The sequence below is a fragment of the Diadema antillarum genome, unplaced genomic scaffold (genome assembly GCF_040938485.1).
Source record: "Diadema antillarum isolate AM-2024a unplaced genomic scaffold, OU_Dant_1.0 scf00000193, whole genome shotgun sequence".
NCBI classification, from domain to species: domain Eukaryota; kingdom Metazoa; phylum Echinodermata; class Echinoidea; order Diadematoida; family Diadematidae; genus Diadema; species Diadema antillarum.
Genome location: NW_027271082.1, coordinates 249,878 through 276,306, shown reverse-complemented (window position 1 = coordinate 276,306; position 26,429 = coordinate 249,878). Strand labels below are relative to the sequence as shown.

The 26,429-nt window shown below is 39.9% G+C and overlaps 1 protein-coding gene across 1 annotated transcript in view; it reads right to left on the bottom strand.

Moving 5' to 3' along the window:
• Positions 1-18,933, bottom strand: part of LOC139723580 (intraflagellar transport protein 140 homolog) — a 36,057-nt gene extending 17,124 nt beyond the window's left edge. The window contains exons 1-16 of the mRNA XM_071634816.1: positions 18,751-18,933; positions 17,281-17,502; positions 15,744-15,874; positions 14,659-14,765; positions 12,493-12,668; positions 11,649-11,743; positions 11,265-11,371; positions 10,358-10,599; positions 9,463-9,573; positions 8,460-8,529; positions 7,800-7,891; positions 7,170-7,297; positions 6,375-6,492; positions 4,093-4,232; positions 3,162-3,330; positions 2,084-2,215 (exon numbers count right to left, since the gene is read on the bottom strand). Coding sequence (XP_071490917.1) covers positions 2,084-2,215; positions 3,162-3,330; positions 4,093-4,232; positions 6,375-6,492; positions 7,170-7,297; positions 7,800-7,891; positions 8,460-8,529; positions 9,463-9,573; positions 10,358-10,599; positions 11,265-11,371; positions 11,649-11,743; positions 12,493-12,668; positions 14,659-14,765; positions 15,744-15,874; positions 17,281-17,502; positions 18,751-18,891 — 2,181 coding nt within the window. The 5' untranslated portion in view covers positions 18,892-18,933. The remainder of the gene's footprint in view (positions 1-2,083; positions 2,216-3,161; positions 3,331-4,092; positions 4,233-6,374; positions 6,493-7,169; positions 7,298-7,799; positions 7,892-8,459; positions 8,530-9,462; positions 9,574-10,357; positions 10,600-11,264; positions 11,372-11,648; positions 11,744-12,492; positions 12,669-14,658; positions 14,766-15,743; positions 15,875-17,280; positions 17,503-18,750) is intronic.
• Positions 18,934-26,429: the final 7,496 nt, after the last annotated feature.

The window sequence follows — 26,429 nt, the reverse complement described above, 5'->3', positions numbered from 1 at the left end:
TCAGGCACACAAGCCACAAAAACACACTTACTTCTAAATCCATGTACAGACACTTGCACACACACACATACATACATACATACACACACAATGTTTTAGAAAACTTCAATCTCAATGAACTCACAAAACATCTTTTTTTTTTTCATCAAATATATAGAGGATTAAAAACTGTTCGAGTTAAGTGTGCACTTTAGCAGTGAGGAGACTTTATGATCAAAGGAAGGAAATAAGAGAGAACAAAAGAGTGATATAGGTATGATACTACTGTATATGCCATATTTTTCACAAGGCTTCTATTTTTGGGAATTTCTCGAGTCAGGTGCTGTTTGAGACTCTAACGATACTCAAATTCATCAACTCTGGTGATCCCGACATTTATGTGAATTTATACATCTGAACGCTGACTAACAAAACGAAACGACATATAACGAAACGACGGTCAGAGCATCGTTTCCAACTAGAACTCGATAACGAATCAGCATTCCATCGTGTCCATTGTGTGTCTGGACGTATGGCGACCATAGAACGGTATAACTGGGCGGGGCTTAATGGGAGTGTGCACGAAAGGTGACCCACAGCTGTCATTCATTATCATAACAGCATGTGCAGTGGGAAACTGCACATCTACACAACATTTTCCAGAACGATTGAAATTAGCCTCTGAACGGTCTGTTGGCTATATGATGATTCTTAATACGTTGTTTCTTTATCGAGTTTTGGTATAAACTGGCTTGCGTCTAAACAGGGGGTTGATCATCAAGATCGCAAATTCAGGTACTGGCGAAAATGTCGGAAGTTCCGATTCACAGCAAGAGAAAATTAGACTAAGCATATGGCGGATACAGTACTTAAATGACTGATTTATGTCAAAAGAGAGAAAAATAATGCATAGCTTTTCATTAGCTTGAGAGCTAGACAGATGGGCAGTAAGATAGATAGAAAGAGATACACAGAATAGGGAAAGATAGAGATAGATAAAATGGGGAAAGAAGATGAGTGAAAGGATAGAAGGACGAGGAGATGAGAGAAAGAGACAATCATGAAAGTAAAATTGAGCAGTCAATGGTGTGATTAGTTATCATCAATTTCAGGGGCAACTTTCCACTGACAAGTAAAACAAGACATAGTATTTTCTCTGTAATACCATTGGTTAATATATCTTGACAACGCTCCACACCTACAGACAGTCCAAATTCTAGAAAGACTGAGCTTATCGGCAAAGTCTTCACAAAACACCGAGACAAATTGCAAAACTTTGGGAAAACTCTAAAGGTAGGGAGAATATCTGTACTTACTGTGTATGTTTGCTTCGCCTTTACATCCCCAATCTTGCATGTGCGATTTGAACAGTAACAAATTCAAACATGCCATATTATTGTCAAATGTCATACAATCTTATTTGTCTGTGTCACCATATGATTACACACTATTACCCTGCCTCGCTTAGCTTATATAAATGATGTGATACAAACATACAGTGCAAATCTCCATAACTAGTTACGCAAATTTGCATTTAGAAAAAAGATAATCATGGATACATATTCAAAATACAATAGTTAGGGTTCTACATATATATTTGGGCCTGATACCCCCTGTCACAGAGAAGACAGTATTGTGCCCACTTGTTGAGAGAAAAAATAAATAACTTCCCTGTAATGGTATCTTTTGAACTGAACCTTCAAAAATAGAAAAAGAATATTCGGGTGTAAAAGTGAACCATAAAAATCACTTTGAAAAATCGATGAAATGAACAAGAATTACCTAGTTCTTGCAAATAAATGAAATTATATATAATAAGTCACAAGCCATGTTGTCTCTACTGGGTAGTAGCTCATAGGTGGCATCATCATAAAGGACCAAGTGAAAATATACACATAGTCGATAGATATGATAATTACCATGGCAACAGGCAGACAGCATGTGATCAGTTGTAAACATTCTCCTCGTTGCTGTGGAAAGAGTCTCCGAGGCACAGACTCAAGGGCACAGGACTTGACATTAGAGACAACAAACTGAAAAAGAAAAAATAGTAGTGGGGGGACTTCAAAGGAGCAAAGGAGCTGGGGCAATGCCACCACCTTACCTTCCTGATGAAGTAGAAATAAGGCACATGCACCCCAAGGAGGGAGTCGTGGGCCACGCCCTGTCGGAAGCTGTCCTGTAGGACGATGCCATGCTCCAGTGTAGTAAAGAGTGACACCACCATAACCTCAGGCTGTTGGTAGGAGTGAAGGGGGAGAAAGTGGGGGTCAACTCCAGACCTGCCTGAACCTCCAATCATGTCGTGGTTGGTAGGGTAGGGGACTTGGGATTTTACACAAACTTGGTTCTAAAAGTCATGGATCTTACCAAGAAGATTTTCCCTTTTCCAGTAACTTCATTGTTTTGGGGTAAAAGGGACGGTATAGGATTGGCCGAGATGACGATACAGCTATTAACTTTTTGCGAGATACTTAGCAACCACCTTATGAAATGTTAAAGAGCATATATGATTCTAAGAGGGGATTCAAGATCTATTTGATGAAAATTGGTTTCAAAAAGGCCGCGATATCCAAAAACAAAGTAAAACAAAGTGGTCCTAATAAAAGCTGGGTCCCATCTTTTATTAGGACCTCTTTGTTTGTTGGATATTCTCAGCCATTTCAAAACCAATTTTCATCAAATAAACTTTGAATTCCTCTTAGAATTATATGCTCTTTCCTATTTCAAGGGAGGTTTCTAATTTTCTCCCTAAAAAGTTGAAAATGTGAAGCCCTATCTCAACTGAAACTATACCATCCCTTAAAGCTTTAGATCATTTTTTTTTTTTTGATATTTGAAGTACTTCTCTGTGCACTTTGGTAAACACAGAATTGTTCAAACTGAAATTTTCTTCCTCAAAGGATAATCTGTACCAAGTTTGAATAAAGATTTGCTTAATAAAAGTGCTTGCCAGGAGATGATTTTAACAAAAAAAGAAGAAAGATCTAATGCCCAATTTGAAAGAACAGCGGCTGGGTTATAATGATAAAGAAATACATGTAGTAAAAAAAAACCAAAAACACAGCTACAGTTGAGGAAACAAAAGATATATCAGCAACACTTTCAGCAGATTTTTTCCATGTACAAACTTGTCAACATTTACACTTTTGACTGTTGCCAAGCCAACAAGAGTCACTCACCGGTGTGTTGATCACAGTACTGAGGAGGGAGGTCGTCTTCCTGGGTGTGGACGCCTCTTCCAAGTTCACCAGCTTGGCCTCACACACCAGGAGTTTGGGCTCCTGGGCATCCCAAAAGATGCTGGTGGGGTAACGCCCGGCAACGTCTTGGGCCGCCTCCTCGCGCCCCCTTGGTACGAAAAGTTTGGATGACGCAGTTATTGTAAAGAGCAAGGAGAAATTTCTAGTGGTCATTCACAAGAATGGAATTCAATAAAAATCATCTATATTGCACACCTTCTAGCCTGATATACTGTTTTTGACAGCATAAGAAAGCAAATATTAGTAGTAAAACCATTATGATACAATTATTGAAAGAACAATTAAAGCAGCTCTCCGATACAGAAATACACATTTACATTTGATTTGAATATGTCAATAGATGGGCATATCATAAAGTGTAATGAGATGTTATTTTTAGCGGTATTTTTTGTTAGATTCAAGGACGGACAACTATACCCTTTGCATCAAATATTAGAAGCCCTTAGCAATCAAGTTTCCGAGTTATTCTAAGCTATTTACAAGAATGGAAATGTACAAAACACAAAATGTTCTTCTTAATGCTAAGCATCTGTCCCTATGGACAGTACATTTAGTACTGCACTATCCTGTATACCAGGTACTATTTTGGCTGCTTCCAAATTTAGGATAGAACTACAGAAGTAAAACCTGCATGGGAATGCCTGATGGTGGGAAGAAATGATGTCAAAATATTTCTATATACTATTGAGCTGAAATTACAGGCAAGTTAGCCTTACATAATGACTCACAGTCACACATGACAAAACAGACAACCCCCCTCCCCCCCCCCAAAAAAAAAGAAGAAGAATGTTTCATTCATAGCACAGCAGAGTTCAAAGGTCAGGCATAGGATTTGTCTTGGGGGCTTCACCTCTCTGCATCGGTGATGTCATCATCCTTCCTGATTGGTTCGTCCTCCTGGTCTCCATGACCCGTTTTGAGGTCAAAGAAACCCAAGGTGTCCAGGTCTGGATCCCACACATACAGCTTGGGGTCGATGCTACCGTCACTCTGGAATAAATCAAGGAAGTTTATATAACAGTCAAGGGATCAATGCTAGTGATACTCACTTTTACACAAAGCTGGAACATTAAAACTCAGTCAAGGGGTAATTGCAGCTGTGACTTTGGTCAAGACTCTGGACCCTTTTTATGATACCTTTATTCTTCTAGCTGCTAAACCCGTATGCATCAAATCATGTGATGGCACAATCCAGAAAACCAGAGAAAAAAAGGAGTCCAGAAGAACTGCTCTCAGCTGACAAGAGATTAAAAGTTCATGCACTTATAATTAGCATGTATGCTCTCTCAAAATTCTTAGGAAAAGTCATTAGCATAGAGAAATCTGGCTACACTCTTTTTTTTTCTGCAGTTCTCAGGGTCGCACCATTGCTGGATATGACGTGTACAGGTTTAGCAGCTCAAGCAAAGATATCATACAAAAAAAGTCCAGAATTTGGATTAGTGTAACTCTTGAATGTATCATGAACATCCTTCACACAATCAAAACATTAAAGGATACCGTTCTCCTACAGCAAATCAAGAACATTCACGACATATGTGGAACAGACAAAAAGAAAACAAATTCATGTGGCAAAACAGGCAAACTCTGCTCTTTCTTTGCACTAAATGGAGAATTTTCAAAAGGAAAACGATAGGGCAAAACTCCTAACATGACAAAGTCAAAGTGATTTTATTCATGAAAGCAAGAAATTATTGAGCAGAGAGGTGACGGTTGAGTGGTGAGGTTTCTTCAATATTTCTCCCTCTTCAAGCGTAATTTGTAGGATCTCAACTGCTGATCTATAATTTTAACAAGGAAAAGTAGAAATTACGCGGTGCGTAATATATGTCCCCGCCGGAAGTAGCATTTTGTAGCAAAATGTGCAATATAGGTAAAAAATCAAGGTCAAAGGTCAAAGAAGTCAAAGGTCAAAATTTTGTGTAAAAGTTTTGAAGCCCTCACCTAGTGCCATCACATAAAGCAAACGGAATCAAAATCGGGTTAGAAATGGCGAAGGAGTAGCATTTTGTAGCCAATGTACAATACAGGTCAAAAATCAAGGTCAAAGGTCAAAGAAGGCAAAGGTCAAAATTCTGTGTAGAAGTTTTGAAGCCCTCACCTAGTGCCATCACATAAAGCAAACGGAATCGAAATCGGGTTAGAAATGGCGAAGGAGTAGCATTTTGTAGCAAAATGTACAATATAGGTAAAAAATCAAGGTCAAAGGTCAAAGAAGGCAAAGGTCAAAATTCTGTGTAGAAGTTTTGAAGCCCTCACCTAGTGCCATCACATAAAGCAAACGGAATCGAAATCGGGTTAGAAATGGCGAAGGAGTAGCATTTTGTAGCAAAATGTACAATATAGGTCAAAAATCAAGGTCAAAGGTCAAAGAAGTCAAAGGTCAAAATTCTGTGTATAAGTTTTGAAGCCCTCACCTAGTGCCATCATATAAAGCAAACGGAATCGAAATCGGGTTAGAAATGGCGAAGGAGTAGCATTTTGTAGCAAAATGTACAATATAGGTCAAAGGTCAAGGTCAAAGGTCACGACTGAAATTCTGTGTAGAAGTTTCAAAGCTCCCATGTAGTGCTATCATATAAAGCAAACAGAATCAAATTTGGCTCATAAATGACAGAGAAGTAGCAAATTGAAGATTTTGATCACACACGGACGCACACACGGACACACGGACGGACGGACGGACGGACACACGGACGGACGGACGGACACACGGACACACACACGTACGGAGCCCGTTTCATAGTCCCCTGCTCGAACTCGTTCGGCGGGGACAATAAACATGTTGGAAAAAGGAAACACAGGACTCAACAGGTTCAAGTCCCATGTAGATGACAGGTTCTGTTTCTTTCTTTTATTGCACTTCCTTTGTGGCAAGAGGAGCGACACCCTTCAAGATCAGGTCATCTACTTCTCAATATATCATCACATGCGTATAGGCATTACGATTGTAATTTCCCATAAGGGTATCAAGTCACGACTTGCTGAAAATGTGCTGTGCAACTGATAAGACATGATGTTCATAATCACTGAAAGTTTATTCCTTTCAACAGAGGACTGCGATCCGCAAACTGGTTGCTGCACTACTCTCCTTTAGTACCACTCCCCCTGGCTGTAGTGCCACCAACGTACCTTTGAGATGATGACGGCCAGCTTGGTCCCGTTGCAGTTTGCCTTCGCCATGACGATGCCCCCCATCCCCGGGATAACATCCATGAGGTTCTTGGGCGCGTTGTGAGGTTTGGCCTCTCTGTGGTGATATATAGGCAAAGAGTATAGGCATTCATGAGCAAGCTGTGGCAACTTGATTCTTTTGGAGGAGTTTTTATTTTGTTTTGTTTTGTTTTGTTTGTTTGGTTTTTTTTTTTAGAGGGGTTGCTTTCTCTTTCTTTTTTTACTTTTAGTAACACAAACCTGGCAGCACAGTCATGTGTACAGACACAATTTTCTTGATCTGTACCACATGAAACCCTCTTTGAATGCCAAACCCTTTCAATTATCTGATTGCACGGAGTATCTTCCATAATAGCATGAGAGCAATATTGTTTAAACATTTTAGCAAAAAAAAATAAATACAATCATTGCGCATCAATCAAATTCGAAATAAATTTGCCACTAGTTTATGCCGTACACCTCATGACTTTCTTCTCTCTTCCATGACTCAAAGCAAACGCATTTAGACATTCACTTTTTTTTAATGTCACGCTCAAAATCTTAACTCAAATTTTCTCCAACTTGCTCTATTAACCCGATGAGGACAAGTCCAAAGTACATCCGTATACTCGGGCAGGCGTCTATGGGAAATGCATGTTATAGCAAAATCAGCCTGTCCTCAACAGGTCTAATAAAAACTCACACAAATATCATTATCTTTGCCTACAAATCACATATTGTGAAATTCTGCAGTATTCCAGGAAGCCTACTCACCTCCGTGATACATCATACATCTTGACCACTCCCCCTGATGTACCAACCACCAGGTAGTTGCCTGTCACATCCATGGTACAGGGCTCGCCTTCAGTCTCATTCATGGAGATGAGCTGTTTCACAGTGCCCTGGAACCAGCACAGATTTGAACAAAGGAAACCAGTGCTACATTGGTATTTTCACAATGTTTAGAAGCTTTTGAAGTATGAAGGACTGAAATTTTGATACATGAATTAAGTTCTTAATATCAAAAAATAGAAGCTTCAGACAGTTCAGACTTGCATGTGAAATTAATATCAGATAATCAGTTTAACTACCACATAATTGTTTAATTCTGCTACCATCTCAACAAGTCCCTTATCATGAACTAATATTAAGAGAAAGGTTTTAATCACGTACCTATAAACAAGTAGGAATATTGATATTTATTTCTCATTCGAAGACAAGACAATGGTGCATACATCAAGTCAGCCCTTTCCCATTTTGATTCTCCATGATATCTACTTACACAACTACTATGTATATGAAGCATATAATGTGTAAGGAGCATAACAATCAATCTAGTACAATTGTTACATCATACACATGTGTCTAATATGTATTTTTTTCCTGGTAAACATTTGGTTTTACCTGGAATGTTCGGGCTTGGATTTTGCCTGGCTCTGTTGTGTAGATGTTCTGCTCATGAATACAAACAAGCTTGGAATCTGTAGAGAATGTACCTGCAAGGGGGTTGAGGGAACATAGAGTCAAAACCACCAAACAAAACTTATACAAACTTAAAAATAATCAACTCCTTTTTCATACTTTATTCCTTCATGATATTATAAGAGAATTTTGCAACAGACAGTATATCGCTGGATAGGCTAAATGGAAATAGGCAAAATTTTCTTGTTCATCTGAGTTTTACAGCCTCATTTCAAGTCTTTTGGGTGTTTTTATCCTTAAAGGTAACTCAAACTTTTCTCATTCATGACATGTGTGTATTGGTATACCAGGAAACACTGAACATTTCAGAGTGTTCCTTTTGGCTAGGACAACCCATGTTCACCAGGCTGGTGAATGCTACGCTGTAGCACTATATTCTTTTTCATTGTTTATTGTGAAGTTTACACAGGTAACAGCAATAGCTTCATGATGCGTAATACACTATTGGCACTATATTTCATAGGCAAATGCATTTTTATGCCAACACCACCAAATACCAATGGAACACTCAGAGACAGATGTGGGTAATGCCATAAGACTTGAATGAAAACTACACAGCTATCATGAGAATATTTTTCCTACCAGTCGCTCTGACCGTCTGGCTGATTTCATAGACCACTACTTTCTTTCCGTTCCAGACTGCCACGTGATCCTAGGTAAAAACAAACAGACAGACACATAAGAAAAACATAATACATCTTACAAACATTTCTTTATTTTTTCCCAGCAATAGGGGAATCAAATACTGTAAAACATGATACTTTCGCGACATGAAATTTTTGCGAATCGGAGCCGACAGCCTTTTTTGCAGTATGAAATTTTCGCAAATTGCCAATGGAATTCAATGCATACAGCGTAGACAAGAACTTTTGCTTGCATTCTGATTTCGTGAATCCTGGCGCTCCCGAATTTTACAAAGCTAAAATGCACACGGACATCCCTCGTTTTACAGTGATACTCTTGCACAGCAGCCGTGACGAAAATGGAGGATTGCTCATTTGCTGCTGCTGCATTTAATGGCTGAATCACTGTAGGCTAAATATGAGTTTTCAAAATCACTTCATCCTTCCCTATCAGATCCCAATCGACATGGCACATGACAAAGAGATGTGTTGGTATTTATTCATTCTAACATGTCGGGTGATGTGGGTTTTACGGTTGATAGCATGTATAAAGTGTGTCCATATGTACAGTTGTATTTCTGAAAATGGTACAATGTGTACTTAACTACAAACCCCTTCTGCATAAAAAAAGAGGAAAAAATAAATGATTTCTTTTTTTAAATGTTCATCTTCTGAATGATGGTTAGCACATTTTCAAAATAAGTTAATACATAATATGCGGAAAAGCCTTGAAGCAAGATATACAGGTTTACCCTTTAATATTTTTTCCTCCTATCCACACACACTCCGCAGATCTACATCTTGAGGTAATGTACTCATTAGTGACAAGCCAAGGGAACAGTCAGGCATTGGAGATACAGTTGTAGACAGGCGAAAAGGAAAGTTTCTATGACAAGCCATTGAATAAATGGTTCTAAAAATGAAGATAGAGGGAACTGTCTACCACACTAATTAATGCTCACCTTTGTGTTACAGATGCCCTTAATATGAATGTCTGTCTTGATGTCATGGTGAGCACCGTTGGCAAAGATGTCCACAGACAAAGCGCTGGGACCAGCCTGGACTACCGCCACCTGATGGCAAAGAGAATGAAACAGTCACTCATCTCTACGAAAGAAATGTTAACAGTTGGTATCACAAACATCCCCAAATAATGCAACTCTGGGCACTGTTTTATGAAAGTAGTCAGCCCTGACAAGTTGTCAGTCTCTGACAATCACCATGGTGACAGTTAGTGACTGAAGCTTCTCAGCCAATCAATATTGAAATTGTCAGAGACTGACAACTTTCATGAAACGGTGCCCTGGTGTGTTGCTAACTACATTCTACTGGTCCCTTCAGGGCTGTACAATCATTTATCACTCTTTACCTTTAAATTTGACATAGTATATAATTTATGCATGCTACACTTATGAAGAGATAATCAAAATGTTATGATAAGTTTAACATAAAAATTCTGCATAATGGAAGGGCTTACACAAGGGGCCTATGAAGTAGAGAATAGTGAATGAAAAAGGCTATGAGATAAGGAAGGTTTTTAGAAGCCATGCACAAAGTAACATTGAATAAAGGATATGTAAAATAGGTTTTACAGGCTCTGGGAATAACACATTTTGGGGGGAGGAATAGAAAAATCACTGAGAATTGCAGGAGTAACATGAAAAAGGTTCTGCAGATAGAAGGGTTTTTCTGAATGACTCTGGCCAGAATTCACAAATAAAAACTATTGTCACAGTCTACAGATTATGTATGTAAATTTTGACTGCATGATAACTGTGATAATAATTTCTTTCATTTCTTTTCTGTCATTTTCCAGAAACTGAACGGGAGCTTTAAAGATGACCATTATGACTGTACCTCCGTCTTCATGCTGGCGCTCATGATGTGCTCACTGAGAATGATGGAGCTCGCCAGCGAGTTGACCGCCAGCAGGTCCCGCCTTGACCCCCACTTGATCTGGACGATGCTCCCCTCCAGGTTGGATGGGGGCTGCAGCTTCCACTTGGTCTCCCCGTCCTGGCGACGCCCGAGGATGCCCGCCGCCACTGTGTAGCGCCACATGGCCACCCGCCCCCTGTCTGTGCCTCCAGCCAGAATGCCTGTTGACCATTTGCCAGAGAGAAAAACATCAGTTTGTTTTATCATGTTAAATCTAAAAAACTAACATACTGTGCAATTTTACCATTACACATGTAAAACTATAAACTGGTAGAAAGTAGAATCATACTATCAGAAGAAATGATTGGAAGAGTGTCTTGCAAAGGCAGCTCTGTGTAGAAAAATCTCTACAATCTGAGCATAAAGTTGTACATGCCACACTGAAGTGACACAAACACAGAACATATGGCTGGTATTAGCCTGTTGTGCAGAATATGAATATCCTCCACTCCACACTTATTTCTTTCATTTTCCATGACAGTACAAACCTATTAAAACCTACACACTTCCCTGCTATTATAACAGTTTATTAACTGCATATCTATAATGCCTCATCATATACTGGCATCTCAAACAATATCCAAAGACCGTCAAAAGAAGTTCTTGCAAAAATATGTCTACATTCAGTTTCCTTACATTTTCTAGTGATAATGGGCGACTCAAATCCTTCCTTTTTGATGTACGTCAGTGTCCGCATCATACCATACACTGTAGTCATGCATCATCTAACATTATAATCTTGTGACAGAGGAGGCGATTTGGACATGATGCATCGATGTAGAACATTCTAGCTTTGTGGAGGGGGGACACCAACGTACTACATTACCTTTCTTTGCTGAATATGCCACACAGTTGATGCACTCGCCAGTATCAAATCCAAGACTCTTATCAAGGCCCAGGACATAGTTGTCATCTTTGTCTAGATCCCACATCCTGAGCACGGATTAAAAGAAATGAAAAATAATACATTTACAGATTTGAAGAATTTAAGACAATAGTACGTCAAATGATTCCTCAGAATGAATTGTGACAAATTCTTGAAAAATATCTACACACAATTAAATCGATTTCTTATGAGTTTGTTGTTTGTCTGTGGTTTTGAGGTGATATAGTGGCAGAGGAGATGCTTGAAGGAATGACTGCTTGTTGGATTTGAGTTTTTATAATGGTAATTTTCTGTATGTCAAGAGTTTATTTTTGTTTCCAATACCTGACAAGGGCCTCCCCCGAGGCTGTGGCTAGCAGACCTTTGCCTGCCCACACCATGTCACAGTCACTCTCATTCGCCTTACCGCTGAGTTTCACCTGGAAAAAAAGGGAAAGAAAACAAGTGATGAGGATGAATAAGATTAACACCTGTCCAGCAAGACCAAGGTTAGCATAAGAAAATGGCAGTTGTAGATATCAGGAGTTCATGAACGAGTTCCCTCATAGCAATGTTTTATCAGGATGATTATAATACTAGATTAAAGGTTCATATGTCAAATAAAAAGATAAATAAAAAATAAAATAACCTTTCCCAGTTTCAATTTCTTAGCTGGCAAACAGCACAAGACAACCAAGATTCTACCACAAGATCTGTGAACAAATTTGGACCAGTTAAACACCAAACACCAACAACTGAGACAAATGTGCATTCTATTTCTCTGACATTTTCTGGAGAAATGATGTTTCAAGACAATAAAGACTAATGGCGATTGAAAAACTGGCGGCTCACTTCCGTCGGCAAGTTCTGCATCCGAAGAATGGGTCATAGGTCAATGACTGCAAGAGCAATTTTTGCCACTTTAACAGACATATATGATCAGTTGCCTTACAAATTGCTTACATCTATCTTTGATACTCTGTTTGAAATTTCCCTGTGTCTCTGCATTTATTTCACTGCTGTAATTCACAGAAATTGTCTTTGGAAGATGTAAATCATCCTAAATGCAGACTCGTCAATCTTGACACCTCATGCTTTCACTGCACAAGTCCTTTCTCCCAACATCAAACCACAATTTGACCATAATGCAACATTGCAAACAACGTCACATCAATCCACAACACCACACCTTCATCATTTCCGTTGTCTTGCCGTCCATGGACACACTGTACTGGGACAGCGACAGAGACTTTGTTACAGCCACAAGGACATTGCGTTGGTCGTTGAAAAGGAGCTTCTTCACAGGCCCTTCTAGGTTGACTGCTGGCGACATGTTACCTTTGTCGTCCAAGAAATAAATTCGACCTGGCATCGAAAAGAAAGTGGAATATACCTCAAATGAGATGACTATAATTTCTTTTTAATTTCTACAATACGGAAATTTGCCTGTGTTGAATGGTGATAGCACCTATAGTACCTGTATCTTTTTCAACAAGTCCCACTTCTTAGCATTAATACTGTGCGCAGAATAAAGGTTTGATAACAGCTACACAGTCAGAGATTGATGAACAATATGCAGACAGTCATACATTCAGCAAATGTGTAGTCACATCAAAATGTTTATCAATACAACTACCATGCGACTGCAATAAAGTACGGGTATTTTATGCATACTTCTAATTTGTCATAAATTTGTTATTAATACTTCACAAATCAAAACAGAAACCATTTTCAATCTGCAGGGCTCCCTGTGTTCATAACAGTTTCATAACAAAAATGTTGAAAAACAAGAGACCCGCGGGTCTAGCGCTCACCTGAGTATCGCAAGTTCACCTTTCACGCAGTCACTAATCTAAATTATTCACAGCTCTACCAAAATTTGACCAGGCATTCTGAAGTAGAAGATGAAAATGTACAATAAGGGCCCAAATTTTTAAAGATTCCTTAATTTGGGGGATTGGGGGCCCCCTGGGGCCCTCTGGGTGGGGCATGGTGCCCATTTTGATAAATTGAGATCCTGACCCCCTAAGGATGCTACCTGCCAAGTTTGACGAAAATCTATCATGAGGTTTTCAGGAAGAAGATGACAATGTACGATTCAGGCCCCCATTTGGACCTTCCTATTACCAACCCCCCACCCCCCCCCCCCCCACCCCTGCCCCCAAGAGGGGCACCCCTGGATCTCCTATGAACAAACTCGAAACTACAGTCATTAATGTACTCACTCATAGTATTATCTTAGCTGTATAACTTCTGATTCTAGAGAAAATTTTTAACGATTCCTTCATTTGGGGGGTTTGGGCCCCCCTGGGGGCCCCCTGGGTGGGACATGGTGCCCATTTTAACAAATTGAGATCCTAACCCCTTAGGGATGCTACCTGCCAAGTTTGGTGAAAATGGGTCATGGGGTTCTAAAAAAGAAGATAAAAATGTACAATTTAGGCCCCATTAGGACCCCTCCTCACCTCCCTCCCCTGGGTCCCAAGGGGGGCACCCCTGATTCTGCCATGAACAAACTTGAAACTGCAGTCATCAATGTACTAACTCATAGTATTAACTTAGCTCCATCACTTCTGGTTCTAGAGAAGAAGATTTTTAAAGATTCCTTAATTTTGGGGATTTGGGCCCCCTGGGGGTCCCCTGGGGGCCCCCTGTATGGGGCATGGTGCCCATTTTAACAAATTGAGTTCCTAACCCCCTAGGGATGCTACCTGCCAAGTTTGGTGAAAATGGGTCATGGGGTTCTCAAGAAGAAGATGAAAATGTACAATTTAGGCCCCATTAGAACCCCTCCCCACCCCCCTCCCCTGGGTCCCAAGGGGGGCATCCCTGATTCTGCCGTGAACAAACTTGAAACTACAGTCATCAATGAACTAACTCATAGTATTAACTTAGCTCTATCACTTCTGGTTCTAGAGAAGAAGATTTTTAAAGATTCCTTAAATTTGGGGGGTTTGGGCCCCCCTGGGGGCCCCCTGGGTGGGTCATGGTGCCCATTTTAACAAATTGAGTTCCTAACCCCCTAGGGATGCTACCTGCCAAGTTTGATGAAAATCGGTCTTGGGGTTTTCAAGAAGAAGATGAAAATGTAAAAAGTTTACGCACGACGCACGACGCACGACGCACGACGGACGACGGACGACGGACGACGGACGACGCACGACGGACGCCGGACGAAGGGCGATCGCAATAGCTCACTTGAGCCTTTGGCTCAGGTGAGCTAAAAAAGCAAAAGTAAAGCTGGAAAAAGAGATAGCGTATCTTAATACCACACTAGGAAAGGTAAGAACTGTGTAAATGTTTGGTTTGTTTTTTTTCTTTTAATACAATCCTGCAAAAGATTATTTGAGATTACCTTCCTCTCCACCAACGAAGCAGGCATTGCCATCGCCAACAAGACCAGGTACTAGGGCAGGTTTACTGAAGGAGTTCTTGGCCCAGGGAAGTCCTCCACTTTGTGACCTGAAAGAGACAGTTAACAGTGTTCAAGGCAGCCATGTCTACATGTTGTACACGACATCACATGTAACTATTCTAATTAAAACTTTGGTTAATTTTGTCATTGAGATACAACAACACAAGACTTTCCTCCATGACATGGAGAAGTAGGGCCATTATTTTAGTACAACTATTCCCTCTGGATTGCCAGGAAAACATGGCAAGGAATGTCAAACAACTACACACTTTTATGTATGTAGTAATTACAGCACCTATTTTGCTCCTGCTCTATAATTTCTTGAGAGTCATGCTGTCGAGGTGATGCGCTTTCATTATCATTTTAGGTCAATTAATATTCCTATGCTTCTTACATGGTCAATACTGATAATTATCAAACATAAACTTATTCAAACTAAGCTGTGCTCGTCTATCCTGACTTGCTTCCTATTTGACTGCAAAAAGGGCATTTCCTTTCAGAAAGATACACGTATGACAAACTGTTCCAATCTCTTGAATGACCTTTGAGTGTGAAAGGAGCACATCCAGGTGCCCTTGATTAACCCCTTCTGTGCCAATGTGTCAAATGAGCACAAATTTCACACACATACAATACCTTTTGATGGGAGATTACTGTATACGCTGAATATTTCGCGAGGTTTTTATTTTCGCAAATTTTGCGAGTCAGATGCTTTTCACGAAATTAAAGACACGCAAAAATATTGACTCTGATCACTCAAGTGATGTACACGTAAATTATTTCTCCGTTCAGTACAGGACTTGACGATCGTGAACTTAACCACTCGCGAAATAGTCGGGAAGTTCCAATTCGCAAAAGTTTAGACTCGCTAAATATATGGCATATACAGTAATATGACATGCACAGGGTTAAATGGGTTCAAACTGCAAAGAAAATGTAGCACTTGGGCTTTGATGCTAATGATTGCTATAGGCCACACAAAATAATGGCATACTACAGCTTCTTTGCTCTTGAGGTCAACTTACCCGGCGTCTTGTCTGGGGGAGCCCTTGGGGAACAGGCATTGAGTCGGGGTCTGCTGAGACTCATGCTGACAGAGGGGTGTGTTGGTGAGCCGACCCTTCCCATCGCTCTTCCATAGGATGAGGGTCCCTTCCTGTATTGGGTGTTGGTGTGACAATATAGGCAGAATGTTATACGACAAAGCATGGCACGACAGAACAGGCAAAACAAGCTGGTCTACTATCCTGTCGTAAAGCAGACCTACAAGTGTTTCATCCAGAAACATCTCCATGTCATGACTGCATATTTTGCAATGTACATCAATAATAAGTGATATGATGCATCACGCGTTACCCTGGGGTACCGTAGTACCCCGGATTACCGCGTTGTGCAGCGCCACCTCAGCCAGGACAGCCAGAGAAAAATGCATGCTCTGTGTGTGCGTGTACATAGTCATTCCCATGCCACTGCATGTTATACTATGCATGCATGGCACGCTGTGCTACCACTAGCGTGTGCTTCAGTGCAGTGCAGTGCAGTGGCTAGCGTGCGCTAGCTCCAGCACCAAAATAATTTCCTCTTTTTGGCACCCAGGGTACAACCTTTATAAAATAATAAATAATTCAACAAAATGGCTGATTTTTATTTGTTACCCCGGGATACCATTTATGTCATCATATGATGACTTGGTAGTTTATGCAAAATTTAATGGCTTTTTAGTGAAGCCCAGCTGTTGAAGAGTGTAGCACATGTATTCATTAATTTGATTGGCATATATGTAAAATTATGTCCACATTAGAATTTATGCAAAAATGAAAAAAAAAATGGGTGAACATACAACACATGTAACGCTGGACAGAAATCTATGTTCTAACATACACGTATATAGGTCAAATTATGAATGTTCATCGAAACTTTGTTTTTCACTTGAATGGCCTATAAATATTTATTAGAAAAGATAATAACAACTCTAAAATTCTATTGAACATTGTGTTTTATACCATTTCTAGAATGAGTGGTGAATGTATGGATAGACCAAAATGCACAAGGTTGGTCTGTCCAGGTTACATACACTCACCAAAAATTTTCCATTTTGGCATAAATTTGAAGAGATTACTTGTTTGAAGCAATTTGGGGGCAAAGTTAACTCTCATTAAAGTGCTCTAGAAGATCATACTGTATTGGGGGGTAATGCACATTGGAAACAGAAAATAAAGTGACATCCCTGAAAAGTACCCTTTTACAGGCGGTGAGCTCAGTCGGTAGCGCGTCTGCCTCCGCCCCAAGCGACCCGGGCTTGAACCCAAGTCTGGACTGAGCAATGTTGTGTGTAATCATACCGTCTCCTCTTGCAAGAGGCAAAACACTCTGTCCCTCAGATAAGACATAAAATGGAGGTCCCGTGTGTGAGAGAGTCACAACTCATGCACGTAAAAGATCCCGCTTCATTCATTCATCGCATAGCTGAATATGGGCTATCCAGCCATCTTCTCAGATGGGAAATGAACAAACAAACAAACAAAGTAAACAAACAGTGGAAATGCCCCAATACATACATACCTTGTCTCCTGATAGCAACCTCTGACCGCTGATGCTCCACTGCAGCAAGCAGACCTGGCCTTTGTGCAGCTTGTTGGCCTCAAACATCTGCTGCTCCGCCTCATTCCAGATCAGAATCTCGCCGTTCTCGAAGCCAACAGCCACGGCGGGCTGGGTCGGGTGCCACGACAGGGAGGTGGAATAGCAGGCACGCTGAATGCTGGCATTGGGCAGCGGCTCTCCCTGACAAACAGAAAGAACGAAAAAGACACATACTGTACATCAACTGAAGCATACTCCCTGTTAAAGGCATTGCAGAAGAAACAAAAACCCAGCATTAGTGCTTCAAAATAGTTAGGGATAGAAACAACCTATGTAAAAATTTGAACCAGTATGATCGATGTTAAGTACTGTAAACTATACAAAACATGAACAATAGTTATAAAATAATAAAAATATTGCCAGACTAAACCGTCTACAGTTATGGTTTAATGAGAAAAATAGTGATATCTCCTTATATTTTAGGCTTTATTGCAAAAATTTCATATGGTAGGATGTTTTCTGATACAATTGACCTACACATATGCATCAAAAGTAATATCTCAAACATTTTTAAATCACTGCTCTCAAAGGTAAACAGGAAGATAATGGTGGCCTTTATACCTCCCAAAAGAAAGTCAGTGGAAAAAGGTTTGGTTACACATTAGACACACACTATATACACAAACAAAAACAATGGTTAGAATACTGAAAAGAGGTCTGATAAGTTTGGTTGCTGGTTATATTTTGTGTAAATGCGATGGAGGCAATATTAGAGGGAGATCTGCTCACTGTCAATGCTGACAGTTACTGTGACAGGGAATGATTAGACATCTACAATTAAGTCTTGTTCACATCAGTATTGCAATGCAACAGCAGCAAAGTTAAGTGGACATTGATAATTGATATACTTCATTCATTTGGCTTGCAAAACAGGGTTTACCCCATCAGTGGTTGCACACTTTTTATCATGGGGGCTCTGTATCACAATATCACATAACAGTGCACATGAATATAAAACATGCCTATTAGAGTATTACCTGTAGACAAAGTAGCCACTCATTTGGTCATGCACCTCATCTACATGTAGCATTGGCAGCATTTCAGACTACTTGTAAAAAAAAAACCAAAAAAAACCAAAAAAAACAAACACAAACACACACACAGGCCCGAATTCACGAAGGTGGTACAATCTTGTCAATGGTTAAACCATGGACAAAGACCATGGGGTGCTAAGTGTTGCATAGAATATTTCGTTACGAAATCAGTCATCTCGTCGACGAAATGATTATTTGGTGCATTCAGGCCAAAGAGTCTCAAATTCTGAATATCTGCAAAATGGCACAGTTGCAGATATGCTTGTGATCAACAGTGTAGAATCTACATCACACACAAAACAAGCAAATACAGAGCCCTGTAAACGAGTAAACAAACACGCAAACACATTCTCACCTCCTCATTGAAGACATGGACGAGACCCACACCCCCTTCTCCCCGCATGGCTACAGCCAGAAGAGGCTGCTCCTTGTGCCAGGCTATGTCGACCAGACTTAATGCCTGGGCACGGACCTTGTGGTCAAAGAAGATCGCCATGTCTGGTCCAGCTGGGCGTAGACACAAATGAAACTGATCTTCTCACTTCAACACTTGGCTTCAGGGTTGTCTTCTCCTTCACTTTGGAAATCACTGCAGCACCTAAGCAATAAAATCTGGAAAATAATGGTCTTGAAGGTCAGATAATGACAAAAACATTGTTCATGATTGCACAATCTCTATAATGCCTGAAGAATGCAAACGTCCAATTATAGTCCAATCCCAGTGGATTACATTCAGTATTGTAGGCCTCGGCCCACATGGTTTCTTTTTTACCTTGTCACTATCATCACTAATTATTAAGCACATCAGTGGACAAGGTATCACAAATGATACAAGATTTGGACAAATTCTGTGGTGTTTCATACAAACAAGGGCACAGTATAACAGTTTAAATAGTATCATTCCTCAGCTGGGGTGACAAGACCTTGCTCCTATCTCAAAAATCATATAGACTCTAGATAATCGAACATTTCAGGAGAGGGGGAAAAATCATTTCTACAACATTTTCAAATTCTAATTGTTCTAGATTCAATGGCAGATGCCAAATAATGTCGACTAGAAACATTCTTCTTCTTCTTCTTCTTCTTCTTCTTCCGATAAAGTGCTGCCCTCAAATGGTCGAGGATGAACGCACTGCGAGAACATACGCATACGCCGCACCAGGGCAACAGAAATTTGAAATCAGGTGCAAAATATCTACAGGTGCGAGTAAAAATCTCTGGATGAAGAGTTACATCCTACAGTCTACAGAGTTCCCTCAACTCAGTTTTGAAGGCGATGAGGGATGGGTATGCGGCATGATCAACAGGCAGGTTGTTCCAGTCCTGGATGGTGCGTGGGAAGAATGAGTTGGCATACGCTGTAGTACTGGTGTGGGGGAATTGTTTTGGAATACATTAAGAATTGCAATGTCTTAAAAATCAAATTGTGTTTGTTACTAGAGCAGAGAGTCTAATCAAAATGGCCGTGTAAGTCAGGTTTTTTTAGTAGTAAAGTTTACACTTGGTACATGTCAATACCAGATACAAGGACAAAGTTTCTGAAGGAAGATAGAGAAAATATTGATGGATATGCATGTGTTGTCCATGATCCATGATCATGTGATAACATTAATCTAAAAATCTCTCACATTTGTGATAATCACAGACATGCATCGCTTCATACAATCGTTGTATGAAAATGGACTGGACTGAACGTTAGTGTCAAACGTTAGAGTGACGCCCAGATCTCTAATGTATGTTAGTCCTACAGGGTCTACTGACCGTACTGTCTAAGCCTAAGGCTAGGCAATACCAATATAGCATAACGTATTAATATGCTGCTCCCTCTGTCAACAATTATTACATATTTGAATCAATTAATTTAATATGGCGCAAACCATGAATCACGATCTAAAGGACAGGTACTGGAAAGGAAGAGGAAGAGGAAGAGGAGGAAGAAGAGGAAGAGGAAGAGGAAGAGGAAGAGGAAGAGGAAGAAGAAGAAGAAGAAGAAGAAGAAGAAGAAGAAGAAGAAGAAGAAGAAGAAGAAGAAGAAGAAGAACTTCAAGAAGAAGAACTTCAAGAAGAAGAAGAACTTCAAGAAGAAGAAGAACTTCAAGAAGAAGAAGAAGAAGAAGGAGGAGGAGGAAGAAAGAGGAAAAAGAAGAAGAAGAAGAAGAAGAAGAAGAAGAAGAAGAAGAAAGAAGAAAAAAAAGAAGAAGAAAAAGAAGAAGAGGAAGTTCACCTCAAGAATGCCAGTGCACAGCCCAGGCCAGCACTGCAGAAAGTGTGCAATACAAAACGGCACGCATCATATAGTAATAGGCGATTATAGCTCTGCTTGCATGACAGGCACGGAATGCATGACGCGACGGGGTGTATTGTGAGACGTTCGATTTTTGAACGTTCTTGCCAACACACGAATAAAACATGATAAGAACAGAAATCCAAGCAGATATACAAACTACGACACACCATATAACTTTGACTAGAATCTAAATCACAAATAAATCCAGGTCTGAAAAAAGTAAGAGTGAGTAAATACCTTTCGCCCTGTACACGATGCAACCATCTCGGTTGCCAACAACGCTATAACCTCGTATCCGGCCGCCGCCGAACTCATCGCTCAGCCGTACCCGTCCGGGGGTTTCGTACCAGCGCTGGAGTCCGGCGCTGCCCGACGCCTGTCGCCCGCTGGTATTTTCGGGAGACAAGAATTTGGTTTGTTTAAGGCAATCATTTAAATTCAATTGTGTAAATTAAAAATCAAAATGTTACTTTGATAAATCACAAAATAGTAAAAATATACTAATGATATTTTAAATAGTCATATATTGGTATATTATTCTACATATATACTTTTTGAAATAAAAAAATTATACTTGTAATGACTAAGCCCAATTAAATATCAAGATGGCAGCCTCCATGGTCGACAAGTGTATGAAAACATACAACTATGTTTTCAATCCAAGCCTGTTAAAGTATGTATTTTTCCTCAAAAGTTATTGCAAATATTGTTTGCTAAGTTTTCCTACTTCGGCTTTTACAGACACCGTCTGTGTAGGCCCTACTTTCAAATATTTTGATTGCTATTGAACAGTCAGGCTTGTGTATTGTGTAACTATATTATACACAGTGTGTGTAATACAATGCAATGCGAGTGCGAGTTGGTAATGGGTGGGTGGGCGTAAACCCAAGTAAGTATGCTGCGCGTAGTGCAGACTAACAACAGGTTAGGCACCTACCCTAGACTGAAAGAAAGATCACACAGGGATGCCAAGTTCAAAACAATTTTATGAGTGAGATTTTCATGACTCGGCATCTCGGCGAGCGAATGAGCGCGCAAGCGAGGGTGTGGGAGGGGTTCCCCCCCTCCCCCCCCCCCCCCCCCCGGCCTCCCACAGTAGGGAGCTTTTCCAATTTTTAGCTCTTAATCATGGTGCGATCAGACTTGGTAGCTCTGATCACAGGATATGTTCCGCGGAGACACAAAGACACAGACGCTCTCGAAGGAGAGTCGTTGTCTGGACGTTTGTTTTAAAACAAAAACAAAAAGTGTTATAAAACTCCTCCGATCAGGCAGATTTTTCTGTTTAACAGTAAACACTCTTCACTTAGGCAGTGTAGATTCTATACGTAACTATAAACACCCACCACACCACAATGCGACCAAAAAAAAAAAAAAAAAAGTTTGTAGACCCTAGATAACTTAAATTTGCAAAATCATGGATTTTCATGGAAATTAAAAGAACAGCAAACAAACAACAATTTTGCTTGTTTTTTAAATTTTGCAAAATAGCATAACATTAATGTTGAAAGCAAATGTCAATGTAGAAACATTGTTTTTAATTACATAGACATAAATCAGGGCTCGACACTAACGGTGGCCCGGTGGCCCAGGGCCACCAAAAATGAAAGTTGGCCCACCAAATTTTAAAAAAGGGCAAATTTGGTGGCCCGCCTCGGGCCACCAAAATTTTTTTGAAAAGTAAGTCAATAAATTCGTAACTTTTTGCGCCGGAAATTAGCAGTTAAATTTGTTTAAAGGACGGATGAAAAGGACTAAATGAGTGCCTAAGAGTGAGTGTTGCAAGTTTGTTGAAGTTTATTTATGAGTATAGATATGTCCAACTTCTAATTCTTACTTTCATAAACTTAAATATTTGACTCATTTTAAAAAAAGGACTTTTAATGTTTTTTATTGTTTTTTGGGGACACCAAATTTTTCTCTCGGGCCACCAAAAATTTGAAATTGACGATTTTGGTGGCCCGATGGGGCCACCAAACAAAAAAGTTAGTGTCGAGCCATGCATAAATGATTGCCATTCATGTGAAATGTCTTCAAGCATTTTAGGTACCGGTAATAAAAGCATCGTAATACAATATCACCAACTGGTTAGTATTTTTTTTTATTACCGGTTTCACATTCTACACAAACTTAAGTAGAACCGTAAAACGGGGTGAATAGGGACGGCGAGGTGAATAGGGACAAAACCGATAAAAGTTTTTTGAATGTGCACGTTTCATATTTGCTGAACTTTTTTTCTTATTTTTATCACAGGATGGAAGGACCATCCAACAGTGTCCAGAAAGTGGTCCTCCTGAAGTGAATTTTTTTTTTTTAAGGGTACAGGAGGTCCAAATAAAAAGTTTTCAAAAAATCACAAAAAAAATCAGGGCGGTCAAAACTTTTCTGCTCCCGTGGCCATTGATTAATGAAATTCGCTGAAATGTTCATGAATCTAGCCTATTAGGTCCTACAACACACCTTTAAATATGAATATTCCAACAGGAATTTGTGACAGCACATTTTTTCTTCTCTTGGGCAAAAAAAATCAGTTAGACTGGGGTGAATAGGGACACCATGGTGTCATTTGATTGGCCCTGTAAATTTTCTGTATGATTTATAATGTCATAAATTGCTCTGAAATGTTTGTTATGTCCAGCTATTTTCAAAAGTGTGAATCTTTATTCTAAATCTCTTGACAAGAGAGCAATAAGATCTTTGGATATGTGGCTTCACTTTTGTATACATAGATCATGAGAGTGAACTTTGCTGTCTTAACCCTAACTTTTGGAGGAAGGGTCTGGGAACCCCGGCCCCACCCACCCTCTTGCGAATTTTTTTCACTGCCTAAGACAGGCTAGGACTTTTCCACTTGTATTTCATGACCCTTTTCTCTGTCTTCTGCATGTTTTAATGCCAATAACACATCTGTTTGGGTCAGACCCATACTATAGGTGCCAGCTTATTATTGCTGTAAGAACTCCCAAAATATCCCCGACATCATAAGAGTCAAGTTACACTGATTTTTTTGTGCAGCTTGTTGGCCTCAAACATCTGCTGCTCCGCCTCATTCCAGATCAGAATCTCGCCGTTCTCGAAGCCAACAGCCACGGCGGGCTGGGTCGGGTGCCACGACAGGGAGGTGGAATAGCAGGCACGCTGAATGCTGGCATTGGGCAGCGGCTCTCCCTGACAAACAGAAAGAACGAAAAAGACACATACTGTACATCAACTGAAGCATACTCCCTGTTAAAGGCATTGCAGAAGAAACAAAAACCCAGCATTAGTGCTTCAAAATAGTTAGGGATAGAAACAACCTATGTAAAAATTTGAACCAGTATGATCGATGTTAAGTACTGTAAACTATACAAAACATGAACAATAGTTATAAAATAATAAAAATATTGCCAGACTAAACCGTCTACAGTTATGGTTTAATGAGAAAAATAGTGATATCTCCTTATATTTTAGGCTTTATTGCAAAAATTTCATATGGTAGGATGTTTTCTGATACAATTGACCTACACATATGCATCAAAAGTAATATCTCAAACATTTTTAAATCACTGCTCTCAAAGGTAAACAGGAAGATAATGGTGGCCTTTATACCTCCCAAAAGAAAGTCAGTGGAAAAAGGTTTGGTTACACATTAGACACACACTATATACACAAACAAAAACAATGGTTAGAATACTGAAAAGAGGTCTGATAAGTTTGGTTGCTGGTTATATTTTGTGTAAATGCGATGGAGGCAATATTAGAGGGAGATCTGCTCACTGTCAATGCTGACAGTTACTGTGACAGGGAATGATTAGACATCTACAATTAAGTCTTGTTCACATCAGTATTGCAATGCAACAGCAGCAAAGTTAAGTGGACATTGATAATTGATATACTTCATTCATTTGGCTTGCAAAACAGGGTTTACCCCCATCAGTGGTTGCACACTTTTTATCATGGGGGCTCTGTATCACAATATCACATAACAGTGCACATGAATATAAAACATGCCTATTAGAGTATTACCTGTAGACAAAGTAGCCACTCATTTGGTCATGCACCTCATCTACATGTAGCATTGGCAGCATTTCAGACTACTTGTAAAAAAAAAACCAAAAAAAAACCAAAAAAAACAAACACAAACACACACACAGGCCCGAATTCACGAAGGTGGTACAATCTTGTCAATGGTTAAACCATGGACAAAGACCATGGGGTGCTAAGTGTTGCATAGAATATTTCGTTCGAAATCAGTCATCTCGTCGACGAAATGATTATTTGGTGCATTCAGGCCAAAGAGTCTCAAATTCTGAATATCTGCAAAATGGCACAGTTGCAGATATGCTTGTGATCAACAGTGTAGAATCTACATCACACACAAAACAAGCAAATACAGAGCCCTGTAAACGAGTAAACAAACACGCAAACACATTCTCACCTCCTCATTGAAGACATGGACGAGACCCACACCCCTTCTCCCCGCATGGCTACAGCCAGAAGAGGCTGCTCCTTGTGCCAGGCTATGTCGACCAGACTTAATGCCTGGGCACGGACCTTGTGGTCAAAGAAGATCGCCATGTCTGGTCCAGCTGGGCGTAGACACAAATGAAACTGATCTTCTCACTTCAACACTTGGCTTCAGGGTTGTCTTCTCCTTCACTTTGGAAATCACTGCAGCACCTAAGCAATAAAATCTGGAAAATAATGGTCTTGAAGGTCAGATAATGACAAAAACATTGTTCATGATTGCACAATCTCTATAATGCCTGAAGAATGCAAACGTCCAATTATAGTCCAATCCCAGTGGATTACATTCAGTATTGTAGGCCTCGGCCCACATGGTTTCTTTTTTACCTTGTCACTATCATCACTAATTATTAAGCACATCAGTGGACAAGGTATCACAAATGATACAAGATTTGGACAAATTCTGTGGTGTTTCATACAAACAAGGGCACAGTATAACAGTTTAAATAGTATCATTCCTCAGCTGGGGTGACAAGACCTTGCTCCTATCTCAAAAATCATATAGACTCTAGATAATCGAACATTTCAGGAGAGGGGGAAAAATCATTTCTACAACATTTTCAAATTCTAATTGTTCTAGATTCAATGGCAGATGCCAAATAATGTCGACTAGAAACATTCTTCTTCTTCTTCTTCTTCTTCTTCTTCCGATAAAGTGCTGCCCTCAAATGGTCGAGGATGAACGCACTGCGAGAACATACGCATACGCCGCACCAGGGCAACAGAAATTTGAAATCAGGTGCAAAATATCTACAGGTGCGAGTAAAAATCTCTGGATGAAGAGTTACATCCTACAGTCTACAGAGTTCCCTCAACTCAGTTTTGAAGGCGATGAGGGATGGGTATGCGGCATGATCAACAGGCAGGTTGTTCCAGTCCTGGATGGTGCGTGGGAAGAATGAGTTGGCATACGCTGTAGTACTGGTGTGGGGGAATTGTTTTGGAATACATTAAGAATTGCAATGTCTTAAAAATCAAATTGTGTTTGTTACTAGAGCAGAGAGTCTAATCAAAATGGCCGTGTAAGTCAGGTTTTTTTTAGTAGTAAAGTTTACACTTGGTACACTGTCAATACCAGATACAAGGACAAAGTTTCTGAAGGAAGATAGAGAAAATATTGATGGATATGCATGTGTTGTCCATGATCCCATGATCATGTGATAACATTAATCTAAAAATCTCTCACATTTGTGATAATCACAGACATGCATCGCTTCATACAATCGTTGTATGAAAATGGA